The 16316-nt window shown below is 45.2% G+C and overlaps 2 protein-coding genes across 4 annotated transcripts; one reads left to right on the top strand and one right to left on the bottom strand.

Annotated features, from left to right (window-relative positions):
* Window positions 1–5116: 5116 nt before the first annotated feature.
* Window positions 5117–12188, bottom strand: rragca (Ras-related GTP binding Ca). 3 transcript variants are annotated; one of them, XM_086114160.1, is made up of 7 exons: window positions 11416–12182; window positions 9404–9607; window positions 8600–8799; window positions 7186–7300; window positions 6965–7107; window positions 6033–6181; window positions 5117–5755 (listed from the first exon to the last, which is right to left on the bottom strand). In XM_086114160.1, the coding sequence occupies exons 1-7, from the start codon at window positions 11596–11598 to the stop codon at window positions 5598–5600; spliced, it is 1152 nt and encodes a 383-aa protein (XP_085970286.1). In that variant the 5' UTR covers window positions 11599–12182; the 3' UTR covers window positions 5117–5597. The 3 variants fall into 3 exon arrangements, with proteins under 3 accessions (XP_085970286.1, XP_085970284.1, XP_085970287.1); XM_086114158.1 differs by having other exon boundaries at window positions 6965–7300; window positions 11416–12188; XM_086114161.1 differs by lacking the exon at window positions 11416–12182 and adding an exon at window positions 10936–11372 and having other exon boundaries at window positions 6965–7300.
* An 886-nt stretch (window positions 12189–13074) lies between these two features.
* LOC147204404 (c-Myc-binding protein-like) lies at window positions 13075–16246 on the top strand. The gene is made up of 5 exons (XM_086114326.1): window positions 13075–13556; window positions 13860–13932; window positions 15131–15179; window positions 15282–15411; window positions 15789–16246. Exons 1-5 carry the CDS (start codon window positions 13542–13544, stop codon window positions 15831–15833), a joined length of 312 nt encoding a protein of 103 aa, XP_085970452.1. The 5' UTR covers window positions 13075–13541; the 3' UTR covers window positions 15834–16246.
* Window positions 16247–16316: the final 70 nt, after the last annotated feature.

The following is a 16316-nucleotide window of genomic DNA, read 5'->3' as shown; positions in this document are numbered from 1 at the left end:
AAACCAGAACAATCTGCGCGCTATGTTGTAGATTTTTTTTTTTTTTTTTTTAATGAGAAGTAACAAGTTAAACCCGCAAAAGCATAAGCATAAAATTGACAATTGGCTTTTTCCCGGTCAATTATTCATCGCAGCAAGCTGGACAAGCAAAGCAAAAACGGAGGACATGAAAAGAAAGAGCTGCATTCCAAGGCTTTTGGAAAATCAATCAGAAATGAACAACCGCTGCCAGGAATTACGGAGCGGCTGAAACGACGCACAAAACCCTGAGCAAACCGCAAGCCGGGTCGCCCGTTCAAAGGCCTGTCGCGTCGTGTCGGTCACCGTCAACGTTCAATTGAAAACTCCTGTTGGAGTCCCCTGCGACCATGCGAGCAGACCGCCGTGGGTCCTTTCAAAAAAAAAACGCCTGCTTACCTTTCTCAAACGGTCCGGTGGGACGAGAAGGTCTTTCCTGGAAACGAGGAAACCACCAAGCACGTTTGCCCCCTTTTGTAATCCGCCTGTTTTGGAGTGTCCGTTAATCGTCTGTTGTTGTTGACATTTTGTGGCTTACGTCCATTAACGGTCAGCTCACGTCCGCCTTTCTTTGAATGGATCCGTTTTTGAGTTGCTTTGCTTTGCTTTGTTTTGTTTTCGCGTTTTACGCCGTAACGCAAACGGGATAAGGGAAGCGTCCCCTCACCTGGCGTCAAGTGGAGCGAACCGCATGATGAAGGTGGAGGGGGCGTGGCCGATAGTTCCACGCTGTCGGAATGCTTGGGGGCGGGGCTCGGGAACACAAGTACTGTACTGTAGTCATGAGTGCATGTCTGAATAAAAGGCAACAAACGTGAACTCCTCAAAGTATTTGTTGTCAAGGTGTCGCGGATTCCCCGTGTCAAGGCGGGCTGTTAAAGTGGTCCTTCAGGACCCCGCGTGCTTCGAAATGGAATCAAATCGCACTAAAAACACCTTCTTTTTCACTCATTTACCCCCGAAAAACTTCCAACTTGGTCAAAAAGCACCAACGCATAGTTTATTCATATCAGAATAGATATTAAATATATATTAAAAGATGAATACTTTGTGAGTTATTTCCCTTCCCATTTACTTATGTGCTACTTTCAAACCGGAAGCAAATTAGTATTGTTTCTTTTTTGGGGAGTGTGGGGGGTCTTTTTGATTATTCTAAACTGTAATACATCATATGAGGACCAAATGTTTCCAAAAGCTAGTTTGAAGACTTTTGAAGACCATCTCACTTTTGGGAAGCATTGTCAGCATTTTTTGTTAGTTTCTTTTTAAAGCCGCCATATTGCTCCCAAACGCTTCTCAGCAGTTGATTTGTTTTAAACGCACTATGCAACAAAATGAAAGGGGAATCTCTTTTTCTTTTTTTCCTTCCGAAGCTGAAGTGCGCTATCCAGCAAGACGTAGACAAAGAAGACGCAGCAGGACACAATATCACAGCAGCCTTTTGAGAAAAGAATAAATATTTATTTTTAACCCACCCGCCTTTCTCAAATTTCCCAAAACTCAACAAATGTCTTGCAGGCTGCTGACAAGCTGTCGATAACCGCGTGGTCGCGCAAAGCTGCCACTTCATATGCTCCCTCTTCGACATTCACTATTTTCTGCTTCCTGCAAATGACCAGAACATCCTCGGCTGAGCGACGCCTATTTTAACGAGGGTGCGCAAACACCCTCGCAGTGAAAAAAAATTGGGCTCTGAGAAAAAAAAAGAAAGAAAGAAAAAGCCACGTGCATGTTCACCGAGGCCGCGTGCATTGTAAGCGAAGCGACGGCTGACTGATCCGTCATCTGTGTTGGTGTAACAAGGCCAAGATATGCTGGCGATATGCATGAAAACGCATATGCTCTGGAGACCTTTTTGGACTCTGCTGGATCACGTGACCGTCTCACATACACACTAGTGGTGTCAGCATCGAATCGCCCAAGTCAATACAAAGGGCAAGTCGTGCCCTTTGAGTCCCGTCTGATACTGCAAGATTTGGAATCACTCCGAGACTAAAACAATACCGATACCCCCGTTCTTTTTAATAATTACGGTCAATGCATCATCCAATTTCTAAATCTGACACTGCAGGATTTTGCATCAATTTGACACCAAGTCATCACAGAGCTGCTGTGGCCGATCCCGATATTTTTAGTCGTTAATGTGGAGGCCTCTTCATTGCAAAACCCGACACTCCAAGTGGATTAAGTGGTCTTGTGTCAATACAACGCCAGTATTGCCCATTTGTAACGAGAAGGCCAGCATTGCCGATACTGACGCCCATATTTGACAATAATTCAGGTGGACCCGAATCAAATTGTTAAATCTAACACTGCAAAATTGGCTATTGATCCAATACTAAATCCATACAGGGGCAATATCGCTGATACAAGCATGATACTTCATAGCGATTGAGCTGGATGTAAAGGATCCTGCTAACCACTGTGGCCTGGCAGGCGTATTACAAATTTTGGAGTCATTGAAGTGTAAGTCTTTGTGAAAGGAAACTCCTGAATGAAACGCTTTAGACGCTGATACTGTACGAATCGTTCTGCGCCAACCAGAACGTGACCCGCTAACTACCGCACGGACAAATATTCGACATCATTAAAGTTGTGGGAAGATGGAATCTGGCCCGGCTGACTTCCTGACTCTGAGGGAGACATGCTAATCTTTTTTTTTTCTAACCCGTGTGACTCACAATAGACAGCCGTCTTAAAATCAACTAGAAGGAAAGGGGAGGGGGGGGGGCATCCTAGCATTTTCTTTTTAAAGCCCATTTTCCCAATGTTTTCAAATTGTCAACAAGGAGAGGCCATTGAATTAATGGTGTGTCCTCGTTACATCTAATAAGCTTAATTTGCAAAGAAGAAGTGTGTCAAATACTTTTCATACCAACACGAAAACACAAACAAAACCTCATCCTTGCCTCGAGCTGCCGCCATAAGAAACGCATGGCAAAATGAAGACCTCACTGAGCATTCTGCATTATGTTTACTTAAGCACTTTTTAAAAATGTTTTATCAATTGTTCGTATGCACGGCGAGCCGGCATCACAAATGGGGGCTAGGTAGCAAGCCCTGCCACACAAAAAAAATCAACAAACGATTGGGGCATCCTCCCAAAATGGGGTTTGGAGTTGCATATCGATACCAGAAGATGGCGGCACAACACTTAAAACGAAGAGGATCATGAAGCGCCCACCAGTGCATCGAGCACGTCACGACAAGGAACCCGTGTTAAAGAAACTAATGTAATCAACAGACTGCCTTTAAATGAGGCTCGTTGATAGTTTTAGCTAGCATACTGGTTTTAACGCTAGCACAAAATGACGTCACATCACCCACGAACAAAGAACTATTCGCTTAACTAACATTGAAAAAAATAAACAAATAAACGCGTCCCCGAGATAAACTAAAATCGAAATTGAAACGTAAACCTTTTCTCAGTTAATATCATACAAAAACGTTTGGGGTTAATTTTTAGAGTAATGATTTCAGAATTGCTGTGCAGTACATCCAGACAGAAGGAAAGTCAAAGAGATGAGAAACCTGCTCTAAAATTTAATTAAAATAAAGTGAATAATAATTCACAAAAAAAGAAAGTCAAAGCGAAATAAAAAGTAACTATATGATGACAAATCCCCAATCTGTGAATATGCAATGACCGAACTACAACGAAACATGGCTTTACCGTATGTGTGAATAATCTAACAAATGAAGTCACGCGTCTTGTATTAGGCTGTAAAATTCATTTTGCGGCCCTCGTTCCCCAGCAGCTAATAAAAGATGGCAGATAACGGCGGCGATTTATTAAGAGCCTAACGGTTGGAACGGTTGAAAGGAACACTGGAATATTTTTTCCAGTAACTTTGTCCACATATTCAAATTGCATTGACTTTAATTGGTGTATATTTCCAATGTATTTGCTCTTGTAATTATTTTTTTAATCACTGTTTTTACTAAGGTAAAGCCAACAACAATCCCTCCACTACTTTTTAAACTTGAAAATATATTTTTTTACTTTTACTGTTCCTGTTTCAAAAGCGTGACCTTTGAACAAACAAATCACGACACGTCGAGCACGACCGGCGTCGTCATCATGTGAGCGGAGGCTTCCGTTTGCCGGAATTCTCGACCCCCCCCCCCCCCCCCCCCAACGTGGCCTGGCCGCATGCTGATGCATAATTGAGCTGAAATTACCGCCTGTTCAAGTGAGAATCCAAGCCAAAGAGAGCGACAAACGCGATTAAAGCCAGGGTGTATTTTCCCTCAATAAATGGCTGCCTTCATGAAGTGGATAAGGGCAAAAAAAAAAAAAAATAGCGATCTGTGTTTTATTGCGGCTCAGTTGTGTGTGAAGCGTCGGCTGTCATGGACACCGACAATGATTGGGAAGATTTTTGGACTCTGCACTTGTTGCTTTTATGTGCACGGAACATGAAATGGCTCGTCTCGTGTCATCGACTCACATCAAGGACGAATTATGGCTGTCATCTCGAATGTTCTTTCAGTCAACGTGAAAGACAGATTTTCAAGGTGCAACGAGGCATTCAATTGGGACTAGAACGGAGGGACGTGTATGCTTCTATATATACACAAAGATGCTATTTGTTCCCCCCCCCCCCCCCCGCATCATTGATCCACACGAATAGGCCTGGCGAAGCTGCAATATTTCAAACGGTCCGACAGCGCCATCTCGCGGTTTTAGAACAAGTCACGGGGTAAACGTCGCAAGGTCAAACACAAGCAATTCAGAATTCATACTTAAACACCCCCCCGCCCCAAAAAAAGACGACCATAGATATGAATGTTGATTTGTATAAATAGACCCTGACATAATAAAAAAAGGCATCTATTAAGTTATTAAAAAACTCGTCGTCGTGTGGAAGGAGCTCAGAGCGGTGAGGTGGGGCGAGGCCATTTAAAGATTTGAAAGTCAATAAAAGAACTCTAAAATGGAGAGGGGGTGGCAGAGTAGGAGTTACCTGCTCCCTCTTACGAGTACCAGTCAAGAGGTGAGCAGCAGCGTTCAGGACCAACTGGGTGAGACGCTGGGTGGAGGATTGGCTGACTCCAAAGTCAAGTGCGTTACAAACGACAATCATTATTCTGAGCATGGAATTAGTTGCCTTTATTGAGAAGAAGAAGAAGAACAATAACAACACACAAAATCACACCAGCTCAACCCGACACACAAAGGCATATTCCCACGTGCATTCGGGTGCAGTCACGCACACGTCCAATCTCTTTCGAGCGTGCTCTCTCCACGCGTGCGATCACAGGAAGCGGCGTCTCGGCAGCAATGGGCGTGGGGTAGGGGTGGGGTGAGGTGCGACTCGGATGCTTTGGTAAGGCCATCGTTCCCATGTGCCTTACCTTCAGTGTTCATTTTGGATTTCCTTGACAAGTGGACGAGTGGGTGCATCACGATCCCGCCGACGCGGGCGACCATTGGTCCCTCCCGACGGTCGTCTTGAAACGACCAAGAAAGAAAATCCTCGTCTGCTGCGGGGAGCCACTTGAGGCCTGGCTGAGCGCGCGGGCCTCGGCCTCTTCCTTTGGCTGGTCCTGAGCGTCTTTTGCGAGTGTCCAGAGTCTTAGACGGTGTTGCGCGGCGTGCCGTTGAGCGCGACGGCCTTACCGCGCGCCGGCGAGCCCACGGGCAGGGTCCCGAGCGGGCGCTGCGACAAAACGCCCACCTCAAACACTTCGTGGATGGCCTTGCGGAAACAGTGGAAGTTGTAGTCGATCAAGCCTGACAAGAGAGGGGCCGAGTTGACGTGAAACTTTGGCATTTGCAGAGACAATTTTCAATCCGATTTTTTTTCCTCAATTAAAACCAGATTCATTCATGTCGTTTTTTTCATAAACATTTTTTTTTCAATTTGTACATTTTTTACACTTATTTTAAAAAAACAAAATCAATTTTGAATGTCACTTGAAATAAATATTCTCGCCATGAATATATTGCACTTTGTCTTAATACCATTTGAATTGTTTTTTTTTTTTAAATCGACTTGTTTGGCGTTTACCTTTGCGCTCAAAGCTTTCTTCCCTGAGGATGCATACGAGCGCCAAGAACTTGGTGACCTCCTTCAGGTAGAGCACGGTGGTGTTGTTGAGCTTGATGATGGCCATGGACTCCTTGTCGTAAGCACTGCCGCTGCCGTCCTCCCTCAGACTGGGGGAAGAAAAAAAAAAGAGCAAAAGATTCGTGGTCAAATTTGGGCTGTGCAATATGCCTTTCAAAAATAGAGAAAGAAATAAGTTTGCAGATTTGTTTTTTCACACAAATCCAATTTCAGTCATTGCCATTTCACTACAAATGAGCTTTTCCAAATGATCCCTGTCTGGGACGTGCGACATTTCTTCTGAAAAGACCCATTTTGGGTTTTAGTCTTTTTTTTTTTTTAATTGCATCAACTTCCACAGAAAGACAATCTTATTTATTTTCTTATGAAGATGATAAACAAAGGGTGATGCTTCCTTGTTTGTCTGGAAGCATCACCCTTTGTTTAAGTCTGCACACCCTGGGTCAAATGTCTTTTTTTTAATATAAACAAGGATTCCAAGATCAATCATATATCGTTGTCTTTTTCCACCTTAAATGTGACCTATAAGCTTAACAATTTAAGTGGGGGGAAAAAAATGATCGTATTGCTATGTGGTTGCACAAGTGTGTTCAGAATGACCCTGTCACATTCAAAGTCGTGTAAAAATGAGTTAGCACAAAGCCGCCGCAATTTCAAGTGCCTCCGTTTAACTCCAAACCAAGTTAAAATGTTCTAGTAGGCTTTTCTCGACATATTTGTTGGTTCATTTCACATCACAAGAACTTGGCAAGCGAACAGGGCTGTCTAGGAAAACAAAGTCGTGTGCTTTGAATTACAGCGACTCCAAAGACAACGGTTTTTTTTTTTTTTTTTTTTTTAATTTGATTGGATGACCCGAGACTAGCGCTCACCCGTATATGCAGGAAACGTCGATGACCACGTCGATCATGTCGCAGCACAGCTCGTACGACTGCATGTCCACAGGAGAGCTGTCGGTGGCGATGTAGATCTTGCTCACCACGTCGAACAGGAAGGCCTTCTCGATCCCTGAATTCTGGAAGGGAAGGAACGCGCAATTTCCAGCCAGAGGGCAACAAACAAGCGGCGAGTGGCAGCGAAAAGCTTCGCTCACAGAAATGAAGATGTTGAGCAGGTTCTCCAGCGTGGGCAGCTGCGGGATGAGCTTCTGCACCACCTTGCTGAAGGCCTCAAAGATGGAGTGGTCGTAGATGCTCGTCAAGTAAAAGCTAAGCCCCGGGAAAAAAAAAAAAGACCAACATTAAAAAAGGAACAGAAGGAAACGAGGAAGCGGCTCACATCCTGAAAAGAAGAAACAAGCCGACGGTCACATGGCAACGGTGTGACGAGACGGGAGCCGTTGAGGGTCACTTGACGCGATCACTGGTGGTAAAAGTTGGAAAATACTGGACACAGCCTGTGTTGGCATGAAGCTAGTTGTCTTTCCGAAGGCCAAGATAATGTCATTTGTTTCGGTACATATTTCATTATCTTTTCAAAGTTGGACAGTTCTTTTTTTGGGGGGGGGGGGGGGGGGGGCTAATGATGAAAAGTTCCCTGCTGCCATCTAACTCAACGACACAATAAAGGCAGAAATAAATGTGGAATGAATGATAAGCAAATCAGAAGGGTTCACTGTGTACGTCATGCTCAAGGGAAGCTCCGACAGCTGCTAGAAAGGAGTTGTTTTTTTCCCCGTTAGAGCGAACAAGTGGTATGTCACAGTGACGCGGCAAATCGCAAAGCTCATGAGAATCTCCAGTGCAATACCACGTCTGGATCTGTTCGCTAACACGATTGATGAGCTTCACGTGAAGGTGCTTTGTTTACGGCGAATGGCTCAAATCCCAAATACCGTCGTCGATGTTGCAGCGGCTCATGAACGCGTACGCGCTAGACGCATTTGATCCTCTCTGCTTCGAGTGCTTTCCCGGCCATCTCATCGCACCGAGAAATTCTTTTGGGAGCTTCCGTTCAAAAATAAATCAATAATAATAACCTTTCGTTATCTTGCGAAGACATTTGAGAAGGCTGTTACCAAATCCCAGCCCATTGGCGAAGGCTCACTGTTAATCTTCGCTTGATGCGTTTTACATGCTATCCAATTTTCATCATAACAGCCCCACATCGAATTTCACCCCGCCTGGCATAATCGTCAGGTAGGCTGGGGGAAGATCCAGAGCCACTTTCAAGCCGACTCCACGGTCTGAAACCCTATCAAGCAGAGGCATGAGGGTCGGGCAGACGCAAAGGGCGCATCCTCAATAGGTGTGAAAACCCTTGCCATCGTCGTCAAAGCTAAAAGGTAAGCAGAGCTGCGTTGGATGCACAGATCAGGGTCAATTAACAGCAGAGGCTTCTGATCGGCGGCACGGAGCGGAGGGCGGCGGCGTTTGGGTTTGGCCGCGCCACGGACGCCACCGTGTATGCCACCGGCGACCGAATGGATTTTTCTTGACCTCCAGCCTACCCCGAACGCTCGCAAACTAAACTCCCGCAAAGCGCGGCGGGCGCTCGGTGAGGCGTGCCTGAGATGGAGCTTCTCCAGGCTGGCGTCGGCCAGGTCGTCGTTGGCCCTCTGGTGGATGTCCCGCTGGGTCTCGATCTTGTGGTCGTCCGAGAGGCCGTCCACCTTGTGGATGAACACTTCGAAGTTGATCTCCGGGTTGACCCGGAAGGCCCGCGACACAGTCAGGTGGAGTCGCCCCAGGGCCTCCACGTAGTCGTCCTGGCAAGAAACACAACAAGGAAGAAATCATTCGGGTCGTCCTCAACTCGACAGCATTTCGAGAGCAGTTTCAAACAACCACCGCTGTCTACAAAGAGCCAAAGGAAATCAGACGACCACTAACAAGAAAACAATCAATGAATGTCAAAGACGGTCGAAAGCGCAAAAACAATCAAATCCCACGCGCAGTCCAGAGCCGAAGAAGAAGAACGAGCAGCGAAGGCGCTTGCCCAACCCAACGTTCGGCGGCCGGATGACTGCAACGCACTTGACTTTGGAGTCAGCCAGTTCTCCACTAAGCGTCTCCAGTAGGTCCAGAATGCTGCTACTCTTGACTGGTAAGAGGGAGCACATAAATAACTTGGACTCTGGCATCCCTTCGCTGGCTCGCCAAAAAACATTTTAGAGTTCTTGTCAAGATCCTATTCTAAATGGAGGCAAGAGAGTGGCCGTAACGCAGCTGAGGATTCCAAAATGGCCAACGGTTCGACAAGAAGCACACCCGCTAGGAGTGGGGGGGTTGGCTATCGAGGAAGTTTCAGCGCATTAAGCAAGCAGGAATTCCGCCTGTGTATTTCGCAGCCCGTTTGGCCGCGGGCTTCACCTGAGCGTCGATGACAAAGATGAGGGCTCCGGTTCCCCTGAAGATCATCTCGTAGTCGAAGGTGGGGTCGAAGAAGTCCACCTGGCCCGGGAAGTCCCAGATCTGGAAGTTGACGAAAGAGCTGCTGGAGATGTCATCCTTGTAGATCTTGTTGGTGCTCTCAAGGAACAAAGTCTCGTTCGGCGACATTTTGTGGAACACCACCTGCAACGCACAAAACCAAATACCGCGTTGACAACATTTCAGCCCGTTTTGGCACCGCTGCATAAGCGTGTGCCCGGTGAGGCAGCAAAAAGCCACGTCGCATGTTTGCCGGGCCTACTCGAAGCCGATGACCGCAAAGAAACTGCGCGCCCACCTCTGGACGTGTGCTAAATTTGTCCACCAATACGAAAAATATCACAGGCCAGTCTCATCCGTTATGCCGCCGAGTCAACAACATGCCAGACAACCAAAAGGGCACTTAAGAAAAACACACACACAATAACACATTTCCTCAAATAGTGACTGATGGCGTGCCCCCCTCCATTCGTCTGCACCGCAAACAGATGACGCGAACACAACCACATCTATTAACTTGCCGTGTCTAGTCTAACGGATGCCGTGCCTCAGCAGTTTGAATTCGAGAAGAAGAAGGAAAAAATAAATAAACACCTTCAAGACAGGTCGGAAATGACACTTCCTCAAATATATGCCGTGGCCCATTAATTGATCTCAATCTCGCACTTCAAATTTGATGCCTCAAACTAGCGCAAATCGGCTTCGGCTGGAATAGAAACCGGGTCTCTATTCGTCGTTGGGTGACTTGTCCAGTTGGATCATTAAATGCCACACCTCCAATAGAGACCCGAGTTCTATTAGATGCCATGCCAAGTTGTTCAAAGATGCGGCTACAGGCACGTCCACTTAAATCAATGAACGCTGCGCCTAACTTTAAACGAAGCAAAGGAGACTTTTTTTTTTCCTCCCCAGGTAGGAATAAAAACAACCGCTACCCAATTACCTTCTCTCTGAAATTTTGAGTACACATCCTGGTGGATGTATTTACAGTGACACACGCCAACAACTGTGTTGAGGCCTTTTCACTTTGCACTTGATTTTCTTGGTGGTCACTGCAAGGAAGGGTGCCGAGACGATGGCGTTACCGCTGCAAGCTTGCCCATACTTGGACCAGGAAGTAGCAAAAATGATTTGCCCGCTGGTTGGTCGATTGCTGTGAGCACTCTGAAATCACTCCGCCAATTCTTTTGGACGCTCGTCTGATCGCTCCCATTCATTTCGGGGTGCGGCGCAACGACAGCAAACGCCCACCTTGTTTGGAGACGCAACCTTTAAGATGCCTCAAAAGCGATTCTCCAACTTTGTATTACGAATATGTAAGCTCCCCTCTCGTGCGGGATCACCAACGCGGTGCTCGTGACCACCAGGTAGCACCCAAGGACCATGTAAAAAACCCACGGGTCTCTTTTACAAATAGCACACGAGTGTTTTTTTTCCCCTTTGTTTAATTCAAGTGCAACAATTATACTTACCTATATTTGAGCAGTGTTACAGTTCAAACTGCGCCGCATGGGTGAGTCAAGACAAGAAGGCCGTCGTTTCTGATGAACACTTGTGGGGACTACACTACTGTTTTTATGTCATTTGTGACGACAGCAATCGCAAAGAGGAGAAGTACTTTCAGAAGTGCAACTTTGTGTCATAACTTTTGAGAACCACCACCTGACAGGAAAGGGAAGGTGCGGCTATTTTGGTGTGCTGAGGCCAGTGAGGAAACTGTTCAATACCGTTTAAAAGTCACATGACGTTATGTCCACATAATCAGGGAGATGCACTGAGCCCCTCTGGCCCGCGAGTTAATCATTTACAGCCCACTACCACTCGGAGACGATATTTAGCTTAGCATTGGGGCTAGCTGGCTGGTCGCGAACAGTGCTGTACTTTGGTTACTGCGTGTGATATTCGGAGCGACGTGCCATGACGAAGCGAGCTTGTCGGCCAGGCTAGCACACCTTCTGTATGGATGACTTGCCACTTCTCCTCAGCCCCATGAGCAGGATCCTCGGCTTGCTGTCGGACGGCGCCGGGCTGTCCTCGATATCCGCCTCTTCGTCCCCGTAGCCGAAGTCTTTGGGAAACGAGTCGGCCACCCCGTAACTACCGGCAAGCTGCTCCACCTCGTATTGGATCGACATTTTGGGCCAAAAGCGACGGTCGCCTTATCCCCCGGGTGGTATCCCCGCTGATATCCCCACTCCTCCTCCTTCCCGGGCCCCACGCCAACCTTCACTTGTCGGCCACCACGCCCGTGTTTTCAAGCGACGGAATTCACCTCACGTGCAGCCGCCAAACAGTGCGACTATTGGGTACTTATTGCTCCATTGGAGTGGCAAACACGGCGCTCGAACCCACACGTTTCCTTCGGATTTCCTCTCCCTTGGAAAAAAAAATACATTTTATCCCGCCTTTCTCGGTTCTGGTTGGTTGACTGGTTTCCAATACGAAATAAGATTGGCCTTGGCCTCCATAGCGAAATGCGATTGGTCCAGATCACTTGTCACTCCAGGGCGTGCTAGTCGCTGTCACCTGACTTGTTTCGTGACTTGGTTTGCGACGCTCAAAAGAAGCATTCTTCCACACGTTTTTAATCTTATTCTCTTACCTTGCATAATCTCAATTATTTCATCTTCGTAATTACGGAACAACTGTCTACTAAAACAAAACATACGCTCCACGTAGTACGTAAACGGGACGCGGCACCGACAGATGGCGACCTAACATTGAGACGTTCAAGGACTCGTCAAAATATCAGAAATTATGTTGAGGTGCGGGCGGCCCGTAGTGGTGAGCACGTCGACTTTTCAGTGCAGAGGTACCGGGTTCAATTCAAGCCCCGGCCTGCTTGTGTGGAGTTTGCCTGTTCTCCCCGGGCCTGCGTGGGTTTTCTCCGGGTACTCCGGTTTCCTCCCACATTCCAAAAATACATGGGTGTCAAACTCAGGTCCTGGAGGGCCGGTGTCCTGCATGTTTTCTAAGTCTCCCTGTTGCAACACACCTGATTCAAATGATCAGATCATCAGCAAGCACTGCGCAAGCCTGACATTGAACCTGATCATTTGAATCAGGTGTGTTGCAACAGTGAGACTTGGAAAACATGCAAGACAGCGGCCCTCCAGGACCTGAGTTTGACACCTATGAAAATATGCATTGGCAGGCTGATTGAACACTCTAGTCTAGATTGTCCCTAGGTGTGAGCGCCCTGCGAATGGCTGGCAACCTATTCAGGGTGTCCCCCGCCTACTGCCATAAGACAGCTGGGATAGGCTCCAATAAATATATATATATATATGATATAAATAACCTATTTGTGTATTAACACGATAACACGATTTCTAATATTTTATAAAGAACAAGGGATAGGACTAGATAATTTTTTTCTACTTCTTCCTACTCCGTTTGAACATCTAACTGCACTGAACTTAGATATGCACTGTGTATCTTTGTCTTTGATTTTGTTTTGGATGTTGTGTTCGTTCAATCAATCAATCAGATATTCTGGAAGTGAAAACTTTTGACAGTAAATATAATATTTCTATGAGTATCTATCTCAAGTAGATCACCTTTCACAAACAATGAGTAAACACAGACTCAGTCGGAAGTATGGCACCTGCGTAACAAGTTTAGAAATGACGTAAGATACTGCGTCAGTGTTATTCGTTTTTCCAGTCAAATAATCGTAAAGACTTAAAACAACGCACGCCCCTTATCCTGTATGTATACTTGTAAATAAAAGAAACTAGCGCGGCGACACGGCAGCGTTTCAAAGTGAGAATCGAGTCGAACATCGGTGATGTTATTAGTACGACGAAACAAGAATGTGAAAACAGGTTGGATTGTTTTGAGTTATTTTACTGACCGTAATAAGATGTAGCAAAAGATACCACAAACCAAAAAGGCAATACAGTTAAGTAATCCAAATCATTTGAAAATAATTCTACTTCCGGTCTGAATCGGATGTTGCCAGCTGACTCCAGATCTGCAAAAGTCTACGGCGGCGAGCTTCGTTTCCAAGCCGGACGAAAACAAAACAATACAGTCGCCGTATTTATGGTGACACATTTGGACATTCTGCGTCAACATGTCACATTATAAGGTAAGTTTATTTTATTTTATTCAAACCGTTGACGGGGAGTTACTATTAATGCGCAAACCAGCATCGGAGGAGTGAATGATATTTCAATTAACAATCAGTCGCGCACCTGCACTTTTGATAACGTTTGTTGGCAACAAAATACTGAAGCAGTCGTGAATTTATATCGTGTTTCAGTTTTACGAAGTGCGCCAAAGTAGAGTTTTATGACGAAATCTACGTCCATGTTTCGTTTTCGTTATTTCGGAATTCATTCATTCTTATTTGTTTGCCCCCCCCCCCCCCCCCCCCCAACCACGTCGACAGGCTCCAGACCATAAGAGAGAGCAGTTTCGGCGATATTTGGAAAAAGCTGGTGTTGTTGACAGTCTAACCAGTGGTAAGATAACGATTGTTTTTAGATAGATAATATTGCGCGGATATACTGTTCATGTTTTTTTCTTGGGGATCCAAAGTTGCACATGTTCCCGTCCCCATTGATTTATTTAATCCTGAACGGTGGCCGCCTGATATCAGCCTGTCCATTCACAAGTGACTAATGCTAACCGTTTTTTTTTAATTATTAGAACTCTCAGAAAATCGAAAAAATCCTATTACTGTTTTTTTAATCATATGTAGTTACCTGTATCTCTAATAAAACAATCCTGCTTTTTTCCTCCCATTAAATGGGACCAAGGCTGGACATTAATGCAAAAACCTACTTTTACTTGATTCTTCAACAAGAAAGAAACTCCGCTGGGGGTTAGGTAGTGATGGTAAAATGAAGCCCCATATAAAGCAGTGAAGCCCTGCAGGGAAATACTTAACACACGCTTCGGGGCTTCAAGAGGAATCATTTCCTCGACTACGCTACCTTGTGGACAGGAAAATGTATAAATGCTTTGTGCATGCAATTAAATGGTGGGGTGTAAATCATGCTCTGAACACATAATAATATGTATTTGAGGAGTGTTTTTACATGAATTGTTCTGTGTTACAATCAGGGACCCGAAACCACAAAATGTGAAGGGAAATCCATAGCGTTTCTTTTCCGCTTTTATTTCGAACAACACTCGAACCTATCGTATCATTTCCCGAATCAGTCACGTGGTACACCCCCCTCGCTGGGCTTCAAACGTCACACCTGACGTCACCAACATTCATGAATTACTCGGCACACGCTTCACGGATTCGACCCGTGGAGCACATCACTAGTATTAGGTATTACATCACATTGTAATTTGCCAGTTAGATATTGGTTAGAAAGCTCAGCAATTAGTTTCTAGATTGTTGGTTAGCTGGATGGTAGTTAACTAGCCAATTTGTTTCTCCGTCCATTAGATGTTCTTAAGATAAGTAGCGAGCTACTAGTTGATTGGTTAAGCGAAGTAGCTAGCATCTTGATCGTAAGTATGCTATTTAGTAGTTCATGACACAGTTAATGAGCAAATGAGCTACTAGTTAGCTGTTAGTATGTAATTTTTATGTTTAATAAAGAAAACAAAATTCATTGCACTCTTCATTTTAATGTAAGTTAAACAGCCACCATGTAAGGTAATGTTGCGTGTTGTATTTGTATTAATCCATATCTATTTCAGTTTTAGTAGCGCTGTACGAACAACCAGAGAAGCCTACCAACGCTCTGGAGTATCCTCATTGCTAAACAAAGCAGGGCAAAGCTAAAAGTCAAGATAAGTGCTGTGTTCAGTATGAAGACCGCTGTAGATCTCTTTAACCCCAAACGTCCAGATTTGTCAAGCAGCACCTTGGCACGCCCGGCCTAACAGAGGCTGACACGGAGGCTCTGCAGCAGGAAGTGGTGGACCTGAGGCAGAGGTGTGCCCGTCTGGAGGAGGAGAACCTAGACCTCAAAGCCAGAGTAAGTGTACAATGTTCCCAGTTTGCCACTTTCTCCAGACGCAAAATCACACGAGTGACTGAGACGTTCAACCGAGAACGTTCACCTTCATTCACATTCCAAATTTGAACGGGCCACATCTTGGAAAGTAGTTACCACATTCCATTTCCACATTGCAACAATGTCAGACTTTTGCCAGTGAAATTTTCAAAATAAAGCTCCCAAATTCAGAGAATTTTATGTATGTACCTCGCCAGAGTCACCGTTCTAAGTTTGATGTTGTACATATAAACTGCACCACGTTTCAGGCCAAATTCAGGGTTGGGTTTTTTTTTTTTGTTGCATTCACTAGTTTTCAGTTGTATTGTCTAGTTGTTCATCATGTCTTCTTCCTCTAGCTGCAGCGCCATGAGCCACCTGAAGACGGCACTGTTGCGGAATAGACTTCAGATTGGGGGTGGGGTTGCTTTACGTTTTTTTTTTACGTTTGCTGGCGTAATTAAAAAAAAGTGCCTTTCTTTGTCACTACACACATTATGACACCTTAATATTTAATGACACACAAATCACTTCCTGTAGTTATGATCATAATTACAGAGTAAAACCAATATGATCAGGTTGTAATGTTACCTATGTATATAAATCTTGTCACCGTAAAGTGATTGTAACGAATTGCAACGAAGCAAAACACCAAAATGAAAGTCATTTGCATGTAGAACTGCAGTACTTGTACTGTATTCACTAAGGGCTGTATATTTTTGTTGTGCTTGACTTAAATAGACACAAAAGTAGATCTTACATTTTGTCACGTTTCTGTGAGTTTATGAAATTATTAAAACATGTTTTGCACATGCTATCCAGTGGTTTAATTATTTTGGTGAACGGCTGGAGCAAATCATGTTTCAACTTTCATGATCCTTGCTGAA

Source organism: Hippocampus guttulatus, chromosome 6, assembly GCF_054856545.1.
Source record: "Hippocampus guttulatus isolate MCC_2025c chromosome 6, RoL_Hgut_1.0, whole genome shotgun sequence".
Classification (NCBI taxonomy): Eukaryota; Metazoa; Chordata; class Actinopteri; order Syngnathiformes; family Syngnathidae; genus Hippocampus; species Hippocampus guttulatus.
The sequence above is the reverse complement of the archived record's forward strand: the minus strand, read 5'-3'. Positions and strand labels throughout refer to the sequence as shown.